This window comes from Fulmarus glacialis, unplaced genomic scaffold, assembly GCF_000690835.1.
Source record: "Fulmarus glacialis isolate BGI_N327 unplaced genomic scaffold, ASM69083v1 scaffold18474, whole genome shotgun sequence".
NCBI lineage: Eukaryota > Metazoa > Chordata > Aves > Procellariiformes > Procellariidae > Fulmarus > Fulmarus glacialis.
In genome coordinates, this window is record NW_009206361.1 from 5,966 (window position 1) to 22,155 (window position 16,190).

The window sequence follows — 16,190 nt, forward strand, 5'->3', positions numbered from 1 at the left end:
CTTTTAATATCAAGCCGTGGTCACACATGGTCGCTGCTTGTACAAATGCAGCAGAGTAAGCGAAGCAGTAACACGGTTCAACCGCACGATCTGGTTCAGCCAAGTATTTAAGACCGCACCGCACTGCAAACAAATGCGATTCATATGATGCCTGGCCTGCTGATGATCACCACGATGGGACACAAGGTGGAGCCATCGGAAACAAAGCCTCTCTGTCTACAGACGGGCATTTATTTAGGCAGACTGACTGCAGCCACATTAAATTAAAGAGTGACCCAAAAATTGCTGCGACGTCTCCAGTTATGGAGGATTCCCCCTCCCATACCATGTGTTAAGTTACACAGCCAGTTATCAATTAAATGAGGACAATTTCATCCCCATCCTTTGAAGAGGGGGGCTCCAATGTCTCACCTGATTACTGTGGGTGTGATTTCAGCACAGAAGAACACGCTGAGGCTTCCAACGGCATGCGAAGAAAACATACCCACGATGGAAAACGCGGTAGAGAATTTGTCTTTGACGCTGTCACTCATACCTGTCAAGACAAGCGTGTTCATAAAAAGTGAGAATGAGGCCAAACTTCCAAGGAAGAAAACAAGAAAATAGGTTCATGTTACTCATCCTCCCTAGACAAGAATTTGAGTCATTTTTGTAATACTAATTTAAAACTGGTATTTATAAAATCCATTCCCCAAGCACCTGAGACACAAACATACGTGAAAAAAATCATGATGTCATGCCAAAAATGGCAGCGATCTCTGAATTATTTATGCCCAGCCACCACAAAAAGGTAAAACCCAAGAAAAAACACATCTTTGGGCAGTCTTTTAGGCACCAGCCACTTCCCTCCCACGTTTGACAGACAAGCGGAGGCAGGCAGCGTTCATCAAGCTGCCAAACATCTGGTACAGCTCGGTGGCTTAGGCACTGGAGAGGCTCGCAGGACAAGAGGAGAAAGAAATAAAAGTGCTCCCATCTCTGTGCTAAGCCCCTGCACGTGATCAGTCTGCAAACTCTGTCGTAACCCTCAGCTTGACAGCCTTCGCCTGACAACTCGGGGCGAGAAAAGCCGATGCCAAGGACGGTGAAGCACTCCCCTAAGTCACCGTGACCAGCAAGGCTGTTTGCTCAATCATTTCACAGCTGGATGGCAGCAAGGTTTCTGGGAGCAAACAGTATCTATCAAGCACAGGGAGAAACCCCAGTAAATCTAAACAAAGCTAAAGGAAACTGTCTCCTGGCCACAATGACAATACATCCCTCACTTGATCCCTGCTCGCCACCTTCTGCATGCAGGAGCGGATTATCTGATCCAGGGTTGTACAAACTCATGTGGCCCATCCCGGCCAGCAAGGAGGCCATTGTTCACAGAGACTATTGCACCATACGAGGGAAATACATTGTGCCTAACAGGAGCGCTGGGGAAAGGACTGGAGCTTTGCAGCCAATGCCCCCCACCTTCCTCCAGCCAAGTCCCAAGATCTGCCCAGAGAAAAGGCTGCTCAGCAGCGTGCAGCCCCAAGCAAGTGCACTTTCTGGGTTGGATCCAACGAAAAGTAACACCTGCTTTTGTTCTTGCTGAATATATCAGCTCTCAGGAGAGCAAAAGGTATTCAGGAGCTCTTAAGTTACAACTTCTGAAACGTGCTACAGCCTGCTCAGGACTAAGCCCTTTCTGCAATGCACCCCAAGTCTGGGGGACAGAGCAAATACTGCCAGCAGATAAGGACGTGAGCATGGCACCTTGCAAATTACGGTTCTCTGAGGCTCCCTGGCAACTCTTGCACAGTGGGTGAGGCTGAGCCACTGACCCCACAGGGAGTCGTGACTGCTCAGCAGAACAGACCTTGGAAAAGCTGGGCAAGGACAGGTCCGTTAAATCAAATACAGAAGGGTAAATTTTGTTCTCCTGTAACCTGTCACTGCACTGCTATTACAGTACTTCAGGCTGGGATAAGGTGCCCAGGGCAGTATTTTCTAAGGTGCCTAAGTCCCCTTATCGGAAGGGACTTTGGCATCTCAGGTCTTTCTGGAAGAGATCGAACTGGGAATGTTGCTTCTGAGAAGGAGACTTTCTGAGAAAGCCCTGCCCCGTATCTAAAAATAAACCTTGGGGGACCTCTGCACCCTCTCTTGACATGCAGAGGCGAGTCAGACTATGTGGAGGGGATGCTACACCAAGAGACTGCATATAAACAAACAGGCCTATCTACAAGCGGGGTCCCAAAGCACTGTGTAGAAGTGGGCTTTCCCCCTGCACCCCTGTGCAGCAGCAGCTCTGCTCTGGGTGCTTTGGCCCCGGCCTTTCAGATCTACCCGCTGCCGGGGGAGCGCTTCCTGCGCGATGCAGACTCATCTGTAAACCATACCTGAGTCTGGAAGTTGACTGTATTTTCCGATCACTGGATCCAAGATCACAGAAGTTAGAGTAATATAAAAATAAGAGAGAAATGGAGAGAAAACAAGAACATACTGTTGTTACATACTTATTTATCCAAAGGAAAAGAAAAAAAAATGGTAAATCCCACATGCCACTCTAGCCCCCCACACACTCCTCCTTTCCCGTGCCGTGACTGGCACATCTTCCCACGGCCACCAGATAGGACATGCTGTTTCCAGGCCCCTTTCAGCTGGAGGACAGCATGCTAATGAGAGAGTGATAAGAAACCCAGCAGTAAAGCATTTTTAAGAGCCCCAGAATTACCACTGGCATTAACACAAAGGCCTCTTTGTCGCTAACGAGGGAGGAGAAGAGAAACTGCTCTTGTGCTGCAGCCCCGAGGGAATGGCCAACAGAGGCTTTAGTTAGAGAGCAAAACTCTGGGCATCAGCATCATCACAGCGGTGGGAGACCTATTTCTCGCCAAAAGCCTGAGCTGGTGGTCCATGTGTCATGCTAGCCACCAGCTGCCATGTGTCCTAACCGCAAAGGAGCACACGGCAGTACTGGGCAGCAAGGGGAAGGGCAGCGGCAGAAGCTGGGCACAGCTCTGCTGGTGATCTCCCACCAGGCGCCTGCGACATCCCAGGTGACACCCTGAGGTCCGGAGGAAGGGCCAAACAGCAAACCTCAAGGTCCGCCACAGGTTTGCTACTGATAGAGAATACCCCTCTCCCTCAAATTCTGATTTCTGTAATTTTCTGTAATTTGCTAATTACACCCAAATTATGCTAAGCTAAAACACGCAGGAGGCTGTAACAGATTTCATAATCAGCAGGGTCACTGCTTCTCTCCAAACACTGTATAGCTTTTCTGAGGAAGAAGGGGGCATGGTCTAGAGGGGAGGGAGATGAGCTGCTCTGAAGTTCAAGGCTGCCTTCCCCTCCTCTTCTCACAAAGAAAGGGGCGAGGGCAGAGCGGGGAAGGCCGATGGGTGCACGGCATTGAGAGAAGTCTAGATGCCAATGTAGCAGATCGCACCTAGAGCCCATGACTGCTCTTAGTTTTAGCAACTTTGTTCACAAAACCACCTAAACCCATTATGGAAAAGGTTGTAATGATTCCTACAGGTGTTCCTCCCCACCTCCCTCATCCCTTTTTTGTGTTGAAAAACTGCAACCAGATTTTTGTGGCTCTGGAGCAGACTAATGGCTCTGGCACACTTTCTCTTCACTAAGCAATTGCATGTTTATTACCTCAACAGCCTCAACAAACATCTGACATCCTTAAAAAAAATAATTAGACACTTCTAGTGTAGAGAGACCCTGATGGACACCACCACAAGAACGTGGAGTTTTGGGAGGTCGCACACACGCAGGGTGGGCATCTGGATGTGAAGGGTCACAGTCCGTCAATGGGCTGGGGATGAGGTGGAGCCAGGAGGCTTCTCCCTCTCTCAGCTGGGACTGCTGGACATGGTAAATATGTGCTCAAAGGCAATGTAAACACCTGTGCCAAGCTGGGAGCAAACACACACAATTTGGGAGTTTCCTCCATTTCATGAAAGAGGTTCCCTGTTTCCCTCCTACACTACCACAAATAGCGTGTTCGCTGAAGGTTAACTTAGTAAATGCTTTCAGGAAATACGGTCTGTAAATATGGACAATTCTTGCTGGTTTAGGGCTGCCTTCAGCATACGGGAATGTGAAATCTTTCCATCCTGAATGCAAAAAACTCTTTCTCATTAAAGCCCTTTATTATTTCTAAACTTAGAAACGAAAACCAGCAATGACCAGTGTTCTGGCGTTTGTCTCATATCCAGTTTGTCCAAAGCATCTCAACCCTCTTCTACCTTCCTTGGGGTGAGGTTTCATGGGACAGGGGTCTAATGGTTGGCAACTGTGAGAGTGGCAAAGCACATCCCGCTTTCCCTCTGCTTCAACACCTACCTCTCTTATCCATCAAGTTCAACTTCCTCAACCAACAGAAAATTAAGGCAAGAAAATAAAATTAAAAAAGGAAAGGGAATATTTCTGTAGCAGTTTTAATAGCTGAAGCAGCTCAAAAGGGCCAGAGAAAGGTCACCGCCTGCAAAGGAGGAGGTGGGACACGCTTGCTTTTGGCAGGAACAACCCATTTGAAAAGCTGTGTCACCTCACAAAATCATGTGTATACGTTCACATGGACTATACATACATATCATCTTAAAAGTACGGTCTTTCAGCTGCATATTTCCATGCTACGTGTATATTACTTGCACATAGCAAGATGCTCAGAGCAGGCAGAGGATATACACCTACTACTTTAAATTCTGATGGTTTAGAGGCCATTTGAGAAGCAGAGTCAAGTGGGAAAGTTTTCCCTTCCAAATCCCTACCCAGCTCTTTCCCCAGAGGCTATTTCACTGAAATAAAATTAAAAGTGTTTTTTGTTTGTTTGTTTATTTTTAAGTGACAGCCCTAGAAGCAGCACCAATGCTCAACGAGCTTCACCACGGGGACTCATCCAGAACACAATGCCTTTTGTTAATGAACCTAAGACAACAAGTGTTTGGGGAATCCTTCAAATTTAGCTTTTTAAACTAAGCAGGTGTACGGCGTGTCAAACCTGAGAAAGGCAAAGGAAATGCTAATATTTCCTGGTCCTTTGTTTGCATGTCAAACTCGTGTGGTCCTGAAAAGCTCTCGTCTCCAACTTACAGTTGAGAAGGCCCAGCTGCAGAAGCGACGCCAGGGCTGTAAGGATCATGAAAAGCAGGAGTCCTCCTCTCCTCCCCAGAAACCCGACCACCGGGCACATGGCCAAGCAGGATGCCAGCGCAATCCCAGCCATGGTGTAGTAGTCCGCATAGAAGTTGTGGGTAATCGCCATCTTTGCTTCATGCCCCATCATGCTTTTTGCGAAACAGTGGTGTATGCCGTAACCAGTCAGCCTAGGAAACAGGAGAGGGCAAGAGGAGATCATTTCTGAGAGGGCAGCCACGCACTGCAACGTAATTCAGTCTAGGAACACGTTAATGCAGGAAGAATTTCTTCCGCTGCAGGAATACACCACCTAGTGCAAAAAGACTCATCTCGGACTTCTAGGTGCTACTGTAAAAATAAGCAATGATCAAAAGAAGCAAAATAAAAACCTCTATTCAACCAGATATTTGCAATCTACTGGCTTTATTCATATAGCTGTTGCTTGTGGTACGACTGGGGTATGAGCAACTTTACAAGGACTTCTAGTGCGTGATTGGTTTTCCCAGTGTATTCGAGAACCCTATCTTGAGAAGGACATCTCGCTGTTCTCAGTGCATCTGCTGACAGCCACAGAGCCAGCTATGAAGCAGCCTGTGTGCTTGGACAGGAAAACACTGTGCAATACAGATGTGTCTTCCAGGAAGACCCGCCTGTCTGTGGCATTTGGTCGTACTAAAGATTGCATCTCACTTCCCAAGCTAACTTGTTACAACTGAAAACCCCTTAGAAATGAGTATTTGAAGTCACATGTGCTGCAACGATTATTACAATGATGAAACAATAAGCCCTAATTCAGTCTACACAGTTACAGCACCCTTCATAGCAATGTGTCTCACCTTCTTTTAAAAGTTTCTCTGTGATGCCCGTGATCAACATCTTGCCACTCAATTTCACTCCTCTATCTCCTGTCCCCCCCCACTCCCCCAGAAAAGAGGAAGAAGAGGAAGAAGAGGAAGAAGAGGAAGAAGAGGAAGAAGAGGAAGAAGAGGAAGAAGAGGAAGAAGAGGAAGAAGAGGAAAAAAGAAAAAAGCAGGGGGCTGCAGGTACAGAAGTTGTATGAGAAGTCCCAGTATCACCCGTGACGTGGTGCAAAACTGCAGCAGAGCTGCTACAGGAGGTCAATGCTCCCAGCTGCCCCCGTCGTAGCACAAATACCCCTGCAGGGAAGGGCCTCCTGTCCCTGGCATTTAGACCAGACAAACCTCATGTCACAAATTAATTGTGCCTGACAGAGCGGCAGGGACAGATCCAGGGCTGAATGGCAGGGACATTACACTGATACACCTCTATCCTCCTGAAGGTCAGGAATCTGTCAGTGTAAACTGGATATTAATATAAGCATAAGAAACAGTTGGGGGAATACGCAATCGCTGAGTACATGACAGCCCAGGGCCTGGGGAATTTCTCCTGTGATCTTGTGAATCAATGTTGTAGTTCAAAAATACACCCCCAATATCAAACACCTTCCTCCTGATAAAAACCTAGCACAAGTACTTGCTGTTATACAAGAATGTCATTTGCTTTGGATATCTAAATTATAACTGACTCCTCCCATATGAGAAATATTAATCAGCAAAACAATATTAATAAGAGGGCAGAGTTCACCAGTGCGTATCTTCTCTCTTTCTCTTCTGTGCATGCAAACACACTTGCTGAAGTTGTTATTTAGGCCATGACCTATAAACTAAATTAACGTATCATTTGGACTTTGCTTTCCCAGGAATTACTCTATCATCTTAACTTGCCAGGCAGCTCAGAACAGCTGCTTTTAAAACTAAATACATTTATCTCCCTTGATGTCTTATCATTCCCTGCAAAAGGTTCCTTCTCCATGTTCCAAACTACTAAAATTTAGCACAGCCATCTAATAGGAATCTAATAGGAATAACAGAATTAAAATTAAATAGGTTTTTTTTCCACCCCCTAAAAACAAACATGAAAGCTATTTCCTCAAACACACATCTGCTTCACGCTCTACTTGGACGGCAAACAGCCTCCGTGTGCTATTGCCAGAAGTTATTCTTTGGGCTGCCTAGTTTTGGTTTAGGGAATTTCCAAACGTCCGTAATTAAAAAGGGTGAGGGAGAAGGGGAGAATTCCTCACATAAACATTTTTCACAAACACCGTTAACACTGGCTATTAAATCTACCAGCTCACCCTAAGAGGAAAACACTGTTTCAGAACAGAGAGAGTCACCCACTGGTAGGTGGGAGAGAGACACAAAACCCATAAAACCAGAGCTGGTTCTGCAATCCCGGTAACGCTGGAGACCGACCCCTGAAGTCCGCGTGCCTCTGGGTGACTATCTGCCCAGCACAGGGGCTGTCCTCTCTGGGTTATGACCGATCCATGAGCCTGTTAACAGGAGTGAAGGCTGCAGAGTAGGGCCCTGAGGTGATGAAGAAAAAGCCACAAGAGAGCTACGTACTTCTGAACAGAGCAAAGCATGGAGGATTTCCAGTCTTCTCCCACCTCCCATTTGAAAAAAATCACAAAAGGAATTCAAATGGGCATTTTATAAGATCGAAAAATTAGAAAATCCACTGCCGCTGCCCTCCCAGAAGTTGGGTTTGGTTAGAGGTTAAATTTGCAGCCCATCTATCTCCTCTTTACAAGGTGCTCAGTTCTGGACAGAAGGTCTCAGAGCCTGTAACCTGCAAAACCCTCAGGCAGATGCCTGGTTTTGCTCACGTAAGCATGCCCAAGCCGAAGCCTTAGGACGCAGGCATCACATTGCTCTGTGTGAGACTGCACATTCTCCCTGCGTGCCCCGTACATGATTTGGGAGTGCTGCAGCACTTTGTAATCTGCTTTTTAAGACCTATCAAGGACAGCTGTTACACAACAGCAAGCTTGTATTTACTGGCAAGCAACATCTTCATCTGCCACACAGCTAGATCGGATGTAAACAACTGGAACTTGCGCTCCTATGGCATTAATGATTTCAAAAATCCCACCCAGGATGCGAGCAGCAGATGTCTGCATGCGTGAGCATGTACCAGCACGTGGCCATGCAAGACCACTGGTGACAGCAATGCACTTGCAGCACGACACCTGAGAAGACACGTGGTGCTGCTGCCTGAAACAGCCAGTGAGTTCCTCCACGCTTGCCATAAAAAAATAATTCCCTGCAACAGCCGGTGTTTTTCCAGGATCATTTATCAGAGACAGTAGTGAAGGGTCCCACACCAGGAAACAGAGGATCTCTTCTATCATTTCCCGTTATTGCTTCCAGTTCACCAACCACAGAACTATTCAAACAGAAAGAGATTGGACTTACGAGTTCACACACAATACTACGATGTTTTTCCACAGGTTCCTTGTTCCCACCACTTTAACAATGCAGACTTTCTTCGGTCTCCTGCTGATCTCCTTTTCCAGCTCTGAAACAAGCCAAATAAAAATTATTCTTTCACTGAGGAGAATGTGAAGAAGAAGCTTTGCTTGTGAACCACTGATATTCTGAGGGATGTTCTGGAGAGCAGGACACTATCGACTACACTAACAGGAGCTATAGAAATGCTGAACAACCTGCCTAAAGTCCACTTGGGGTTCCTCCTTTTCTTCCAGGCTTCCCTTAACCTTCTTGGGGCTGAAGAACTGCCCAAGAACTCCTTCACACCCCAAACCTTCTCCCAGTTTAAAACGTGTATGTAAAATGGGGGCAGTACAAAGCTTGATCCCAGCAAGCATGATATAAAATTTTCTGAACAACTTCAGGATTCCGTTAATTTTTAAACCCCCCCCACAGGCAGGACTGTGCTTGGGCAGTTACAAGACCTGCTGCCTTTCTGCAATGAACACCTGAAAAGCCATGGAAAGGACTGGAGCTCAAACCTGTTTTTTGTGGGAATCTTTTGAGGTTTCAGAAAGAAGTGGTTAGGACACTATGTCAGCTCATCCTCTTCCCCCCCCCATTTCAAATATTTAAAATTGTTCTGATGGATGTCCTAAACGGAAGACGTTTCCTTAAAGAAAAATCCTTGGGCATCATCAGCTGTGTTTGCGTTTCAGAACTAAAGCCTCACCATGTCCTTAAAGTGCTGGGCGGCTGCAAGCTAACTTTTCTTTGCAATGCTATAGTAACACACAAGCCTCACGAATATTGCATCTGATATTCTTGCTGGCACGGGACAGTAATGAAGGGCACTGCTTACTTCCCAAATATCAGTAGATTAGAGCTTGAACACCTACCTAAGCATGCCAACAAAACTACTGTTTCCAAGCTACTGGATCAGTGAGACAGCTGCAAGGGCATAAAGTCCAGTAAAACCAGAAGAAGCTGTAGCTATAAAGAAGCATCACAAAAACGATGCACTCCAAGAGTATAGACTAGGACTGGTTTTTAGGGCAAAGGCTTGTACTGCTGCTTTCTAGACTGACTGCATTTAAAGGCGGTAGCGTGGCCCTGTTCTGGACCGCGCATCCATTCCCTTCATGCATACGCAATTAGCCTGGGTGTCCTCAGTTGTCCGCACTGGCCTGCCCCGACCTCTGCCTTATTCCACTGAATAGCAATCTCTTTAAGAGATGCAAGACAGGGAAAAATAAAAGCAAGCCGTGGGGGAAAAAAATGAGATAAATCACCCCAATTTACAAACAAAACAAAAGACACATTTGCCTGCTGTTATTTGAAAATTGTGTCATAAAAATAATAAATCAAAGAAACACTATTTATATGCAAATAGTTGAGGTATTCACTGCTCACAGGTCAATCCTGGACTTCTATCTACAGTAACTCCAGGGAATGCTTCTGAGAAAAGCAGCAAAGGGTATTTTACATTAATGATTGTACTTAAGCAGAAAATTCCTGTACTACTTTCCTTATTACCTGGTAATATCCATTTCTCCCCAGAATCTAAACAGCATGAAGCTCACAAAAGCGTAAAAACAGAGGTGGAGCAAAAGAGGAAATTGCTCAAATTAGTATTCGTACTACAGGAGCACTCAGCAGGCTCAGCAAAGGATCAGGGCTATATTAAAAAAAAAAAAAAGCAATAAAAAAAGATAGTACCTAATCTTAAAGCACAAGGTCAAAATGATTTCTGTAGCAAGATTCTGGAAAGGAGTAAGCAGGAATAAAATAATTCAGAACAACTGAAGCAGTTAGATAAAACATAGTTATAAAGCCTGTAATTGAGCCCGAGCCAAACCTTCTACAGCGGAAAAGTCAAAGCAAGCACTAGAAGCAGCACAAGGTCGCAAAAAGCTGTTGATGACTGTTTACTATTTCAGCTGAAGGGCAACAATGAAAACTACCATCCAAATAACACACATTGCACAGATTTCATTTGGACATATGGATTCACTCTCAAACTGTCTGAGAATGACCAGATCTGGCCTGTCAAAGTAAAACATCTCTGTCAGCAGAAGACAGTCCCTGATGCCATATTCTTTGGATTTTCTTAACTTGGTTTTTTTTTTCCCTCAAAGTAATTAATTTTCTCTGTCAGGACAGTCCCTGATGCCATATTCTTTGGATTTTCTTAACTTGGTTTTTTTTTTCCCTCAAAGTAATAAATTTTTACTTTTTTCTTTGGGAAGAGAAAGTAGATTTTATTGTCAATATGTGCTTTACCGAGCCACAACTTAATAAAATTAAGAGAAGCAACACTTAACTTGGTTACACTTCTCTGCAGAGCGAAACATTATTTTGCCCTCCACTCCTGCTTTTTTCATACATTAGGGGTTGCTACAATCCATATGTTCTTTATTTATTGTCACGCATCCTTCTCCTGTGCACTCAGGCCCCCTTTTAATCTTTCTTACAAATCAGTCCTTCCAAACTAATTCCCAGTACTGTTTTTCACTGAACTGCTGTTCTACCCTCACATAACGAACAGCCCGTGGGTTATGTGAACTGACAAACACATTCCTCTGCTTCAGCTGCAGCGAGGACCCCACAGAGAGGGATTTCACCCCGTCTCTACCCTGCCTCACGCAGCAGTCTCCCTTCAGCAGATTCTTGCTTCTGCTCTGATGGGGGTTATACTCCATGGATACATAGCATCATTATACGAAAATGTCCCAAAAGAGATTCCAGATGTAGTTGCATTACAAGGATTAAAGAAAAAACAGAAAAAAAAGAAAAAAAAAACAGAAAAAAAGAAGAAAACAAAAAAAAGAGGAAAAAAAGAAAGAAAGAAAAAAGAAAAAAAAGAAACTGGCCTCAAACTTTACACCAAAGAATGCAAACAGCACCTGACTTTTTACTGAAAGCCTTCTGGCTCTACCAGCTATTTACTCCTCCATCCCTCTATGATGTATTAAAACTCCAAATCTAAGTCACCTTCTTCAGATGAATGACTCTCCCCAACTCTCCAACACCGTCTATCTTTCTGACGACTTTCTCCATCCTTTATTTCTATATATACCAGACAAATGTTCTCCAAAAAAAACCACCTGCCACCCCAAAATCAATCATTTACAGTAATTAAAATATCATTCAGATAGCAACAAATAAGCTACATGACTTGCAAAAAAATCATCACCTACTGGTGGTGATGGCTGGCTCTCATTCAAGTGGCCCGCTGTTTTTGGAGGTAGCCTGCTTTGCATGAAAGGACCTGCTCTGACTGACTGTGATGGGCATCAAGAGAGCGGCGCTGCTCTTAGGCTGTCTGGACTTCATAGGTCAACGTTAAGATCTTAAAAGAGAAGTCAAGCCAATGCCTATTAAAACCCCATGGAAGCAAACTATTGCGCTCTCAGTTACTGGAATAACACCAGGAAAACTACCCCCATCCCCAATCTATTCTTTCATTTCGCATTGAAGTCACCAGTTCAGAAGGAATTTGCATTAAATGTTTCAGTTGTGACTGATTTACAGAAGGGCGAGTGTGGAAAATAAAAAATATTTTTACCCATTTACTCAGAGGCTCATTTTGAGTTTTCCCATACTCCGGAGCCCACACACACTCTAGGCCTCCTATTCAGGGACTCGGCAGGAAAACTGTCAACAAGCTAACTCTTTATATCTCAGTGGAAATTAAAACCATTCATTGGGAGACTTTAAAAGTCTCACGGGGAGGGGAACCCTACCAGCTCCCAGCTCCCAACGCTGCTGAATTCTCGTGGGATCCTCTGCGTTTCAGGAGCACGGCTTTCAAAATCAGAAAGTATCTTTAAAGCCTTCAAATGAAGCCACCCACCTCTGCATCACTTGGCAAAGACAAAATAGACAAAGCTCAAATCAAGCTGCCGAAAAAGGATGTCCAAAATGACAAGTGTCCTGTGGTGATGGACTTCTGCTGGATTTTTCTGGCTGCTAAACGATACTGTCAGTAGCTCTTTGAACATTAAAAGAGCTATGGAAGCCCAGCACAGAGGCTCAATCAATCCCCGGAGCATGACAGCTCTGCAGCAGGAGGTAGATCGGTCCAAAATGCAGAGCTGAAGCAACCTACTCACAGCCACACTGAATTATTGCTACACAGGGTTATTTATACCTTCCAGGATTTCTGTCTCCACGAACTCCCTTTGTGCTCATTTATTTATTTTTTTTTTAATCATGGAGGACTAGCAGCCTGATACATTGCATTTTTGAAAAACCTAATAGTAAAGGAATATTGAAGGCTATCAAGTCACATACAGAAATTATGAGGTGGGTAAGGAGCTGATTGATGGGCAGATAGCAATAAGGGGTAGAAAAATGGAAATCATAAGCGGATGGCGGGAGGTTAGTGGCGGGGTGACTCATCTTATTCTCAAAAAAAAAGAAATCTAGTTTAATAACCTCACTAGGGAGCTTGGCACAAACATTAGGAATGTGCCAATGAAGTCTGCTGGTGACAAAGTGAGGCACTGCCAGCAGTACAGCACAGAAACGGGATATCAGAGGGAACTGGGTAAGCTTGAGACCGTGTGTGGCAAAAGCAAATAAAAAAAATGCAAAATACAAGGTAAGACACTCAGGGACTAATGGGAAATGCTTCTGCTGGAAGATAATACTGCGTTGGACTTGGTTATATACTACTTGATCACAAGTGACTATAAGGCACCAGTTTGTTGTGTCCATGAGGTATTTGCAGTTCAGACAATGAAATACTGGTGCTCTTTTACAATTCTGGTCATCAAAGTTTAAGAAACTAAAGCCTTGGCAAGCCTATTTATAAAAGGAGAGGAGACAGAGGAGAACTTCAGCTCAACAAAGGAATGGAGCTGCTGTCTGCTCACACAGCATGGGAAAAGAGAAAAAGAGATTTAAGATAAAGATAGTCACAGACAGGAGCAAATGGGAAGGGAAAGAAGATGAAGAACCTGGACAGCCATAGTGTATTTGAACTGAATGCTAAAATGTATGCTACTACAAGAGCAATTTGGATTCTGGAATGGCCTTCCAGCAAAAGCACGGGGCATAAATACTAACAGCATTTAAAATGAAGCTCATTTCTTGAGAGCAACTGTGTAACTCGATGACTATAATAGCAAAGGACTGATTGCAATAATTTGTTTCAATCCTGTATTTCTAATTACATTCAAAAAAAGATAGGAAAAGCCAGACATAAGGTTGCCATTGGAATCTTCAGTTGCTCATATGCATTATGATACAGCACTTAATTAGATGATCACACATTAGTTTTTTCCCCAGAATGCTCACTGCAGTCAGCAAATGGGCAGCTATTAATGATGTCTCTACCTTTCCCATTCAACATGTGCCCCTCAGCCTTATGATCCAAACTTCCCAGTGAATACAAAATCATAGGTTTCCTCAGAGACATTCCTACAGTGCTGTCAGAATATTCATTACTTCACAAATACCAATAAAATTATCTCCACCACCTTCTTGTAAGAGTAAGGACAAAGATTATTCCTGTTTTGCAGGCAGGGAGATAAAATACAGAGGAATTGTGTCCAGAATGAGAAAAATCATGCAGCAATACCCCTTGTAGGCGCCGATATAAATGCTCCAGCTTTCTGCAAATCCAGCCCCAGAATTACATGCTAGAGACAGACACTGAAGAAATTGTGATTAGTGACAGCACTGGAAGAGCCTGATTCCAGGGAAATTTCCATCATTGTACAAGGACATCCCTGGCAGACACAGGGCATGAGTACAGCTCTTCAGGAGGCATTCAGCTTCATTTCCCCAAGACTGTCCTCCTTCCTTCTGCAACCCTCTGCCTCATTCACTACACACCTTCCAAATTCTGCAACAAATGAGGAACAGACAACAGCTTCATTCCCACAGCATCGTCCATCCTATGCACTGATTCGTCCATCCTATGCCCTGTGGAAAAAATAGGTCGTAATAATGTTATTAAAGGCTGTCTCATCATGCCTTCATGCCAGGAGGCCAAGCAAGGGTTGCCCAGGCAACCTGACTTCTTGCATTTCCCAGAGTGTGACTTGTCAACATTTACATTCCTCTAACATTACCAACATTAAAAAAAAACCACCCAAACATAACACAAAGAATACCTCAAATGTCATTGTGTGGAGCCGCATCTGGGCCATCAGGAGGTTTCAGATTATCTAGACATGCATTGCTGCTATCTACTGCCAGAGCTATGGAGGAAACCTCAGCAGGCAGAGCAGGTGAGTTGGGCAGTACGGAGGGGTGAGACACACATTTTAGGAGCGGATTTCACAAGAGAAGAGTGCTGAGCATGAATCTTTGCTCTGACAACTCTTTTCACTCTCCCATTTCCTTTCTTCTCCGTCCACTGGTCCCTCTTACTGCTCACATTTTAGGAGCGGATTTCACAAGAGAAGAGTGCTGAGACTGAATCCTTGGGCTCAACAGCTTGTTCTGGAGGGAGGGGGAAGCAAATGATGGCAGCCTCTTTGGTCTCCATGGTCTCTCTCTCCTCTCCTCTTCCTCTACAGCCGTTAATTCCCCCCAGTCCCTTGTTGCCTTTGCTCTTCTAAGTCCCCTCCAACTATCTTTATTCTTTGCTCTCACAACTCTTTTCACTCTCCCATTTCCTTTCTTCTCCGTCCACTGGTCCCTCTTACTGCTCTCTGCCTCCGCTTGGTTCCCGAGGTCTCCTCTCCTGACACCTCACATCTGCATCCAGACTCACCTGTCCTCTCCCCTCTCGGTGCACGTGGGCCGGGGGAGCACCGGCAGGGCCAGGGCTTGCTGCCAGCCCTCCGCATGTGGTTCCCTGCCCTGTAAAGCCGGCTCCTCCGGCAGGAAAGGCAGGACTGCGGACAAGGAGCCAGTGTGCCAACCGGGCACAGAGCAGCTGCGACAGGCTGGAGCGCGGCCAGCGAGAGTCTGCAGAGGACTCAACTGGTGAGAAAGAGTCATTCAACAGAGGCTGACCCCCCCCCCCCCCTTTTTTTTTTTTTTTTTTTTTTTTAAAATTTTCTAACATATTTGGCTGTTCCCAGTGGCACCAAAAGGCACGTCCTCAGTAGAGCGCTCCCTTTCTCCCCCTGTCCCCTCCAAACCCTGCTGCTGTCAGAGGTCACTACTGCCCTCGCCAGGGATACAGTCAGGGCACGCATGGGCTCTCCTCTTCCATTGCCTTAGACCTAGTCAGCAGAAGACGACGCACACTGATCAGTTTTATTCTTGTTACTCGCTATTTATCACATACTGCATGTCCTGAAAGAGTTGCACAAACGCCATCCGTTCCTGCTCTTGGACAACAGGAGACCACCAGGAGAAACCCAGCCCCTCCTGAAAGCTGATTTAACATACAAGAGGGCAACAGAAATCACTGGCTGGTTTTGTGAGATGGAAATCTCTGTGGCTGGCACACAGTCCTTTTTAAGACTTAAAGGCTGCCTTCAAGTAGCACCTTGAACTGTTTTAACTAAATTTCCCACATTTACCTGCCTACCCCCTGGAACTTGCATGGGATATTTAAGTTTGGCACCATACAACCAAGAAACAGGATCTGGTAAAGGAACACATCTGGCAGGTTTGTACGTAGTAGCATCACACGGAGTTACCTGTATTATGGGGCCAGGGAACTTGCTTTCTTTCTCTGCCTAATACGCCTGGCTCTTCATCTACCACAAGCTTCAAAACAGTAGTGTAGTTGTAGGTATGATGGTCTAAGGATATGAGTAAAGCTTTGTAGGGAGAGTTACTCTCTTCTATTAGGGAAAG

The 16,190-nt window shown here is 45.1% G+C and overlaps 1 protein-coding gene across 1 annotated transcript in view; it reads right to left on the reverse strand.

The window, feature by feature from the left end:
• Positions 1 to 407: 407 nt before the first annotated feature.
• The window catches only part of SLC22A23 (solute carrier family 22, member 23), an 87,803-nt gene continuing 72,020 nt past the window's right edge, over positions 408 to 16,190 (reverse strand). Inside the window, exons 5-8 of the mRNA XM_009575722.1 lie at positions 8,406 to 8,508; positions 5,080 to 5,312; positions 2,370 to 2,402; positions 408 to 535 (exon numbers count right to left, since the gene is read on the reverse strand). Coding sequence (XP_009574017.1) covers positions 408 to 535; positions 2,370 to 2,402; positions 5,080 to 5,312; positions 8,406 to 8,508 — 497 coding nt within the window. The remainder of the gene's footprint in view (positions 536 to 2,369; positions 2,403 to 5,079; positions 5,313 to 8,405; positions 8,509 to 16,190) is intronic.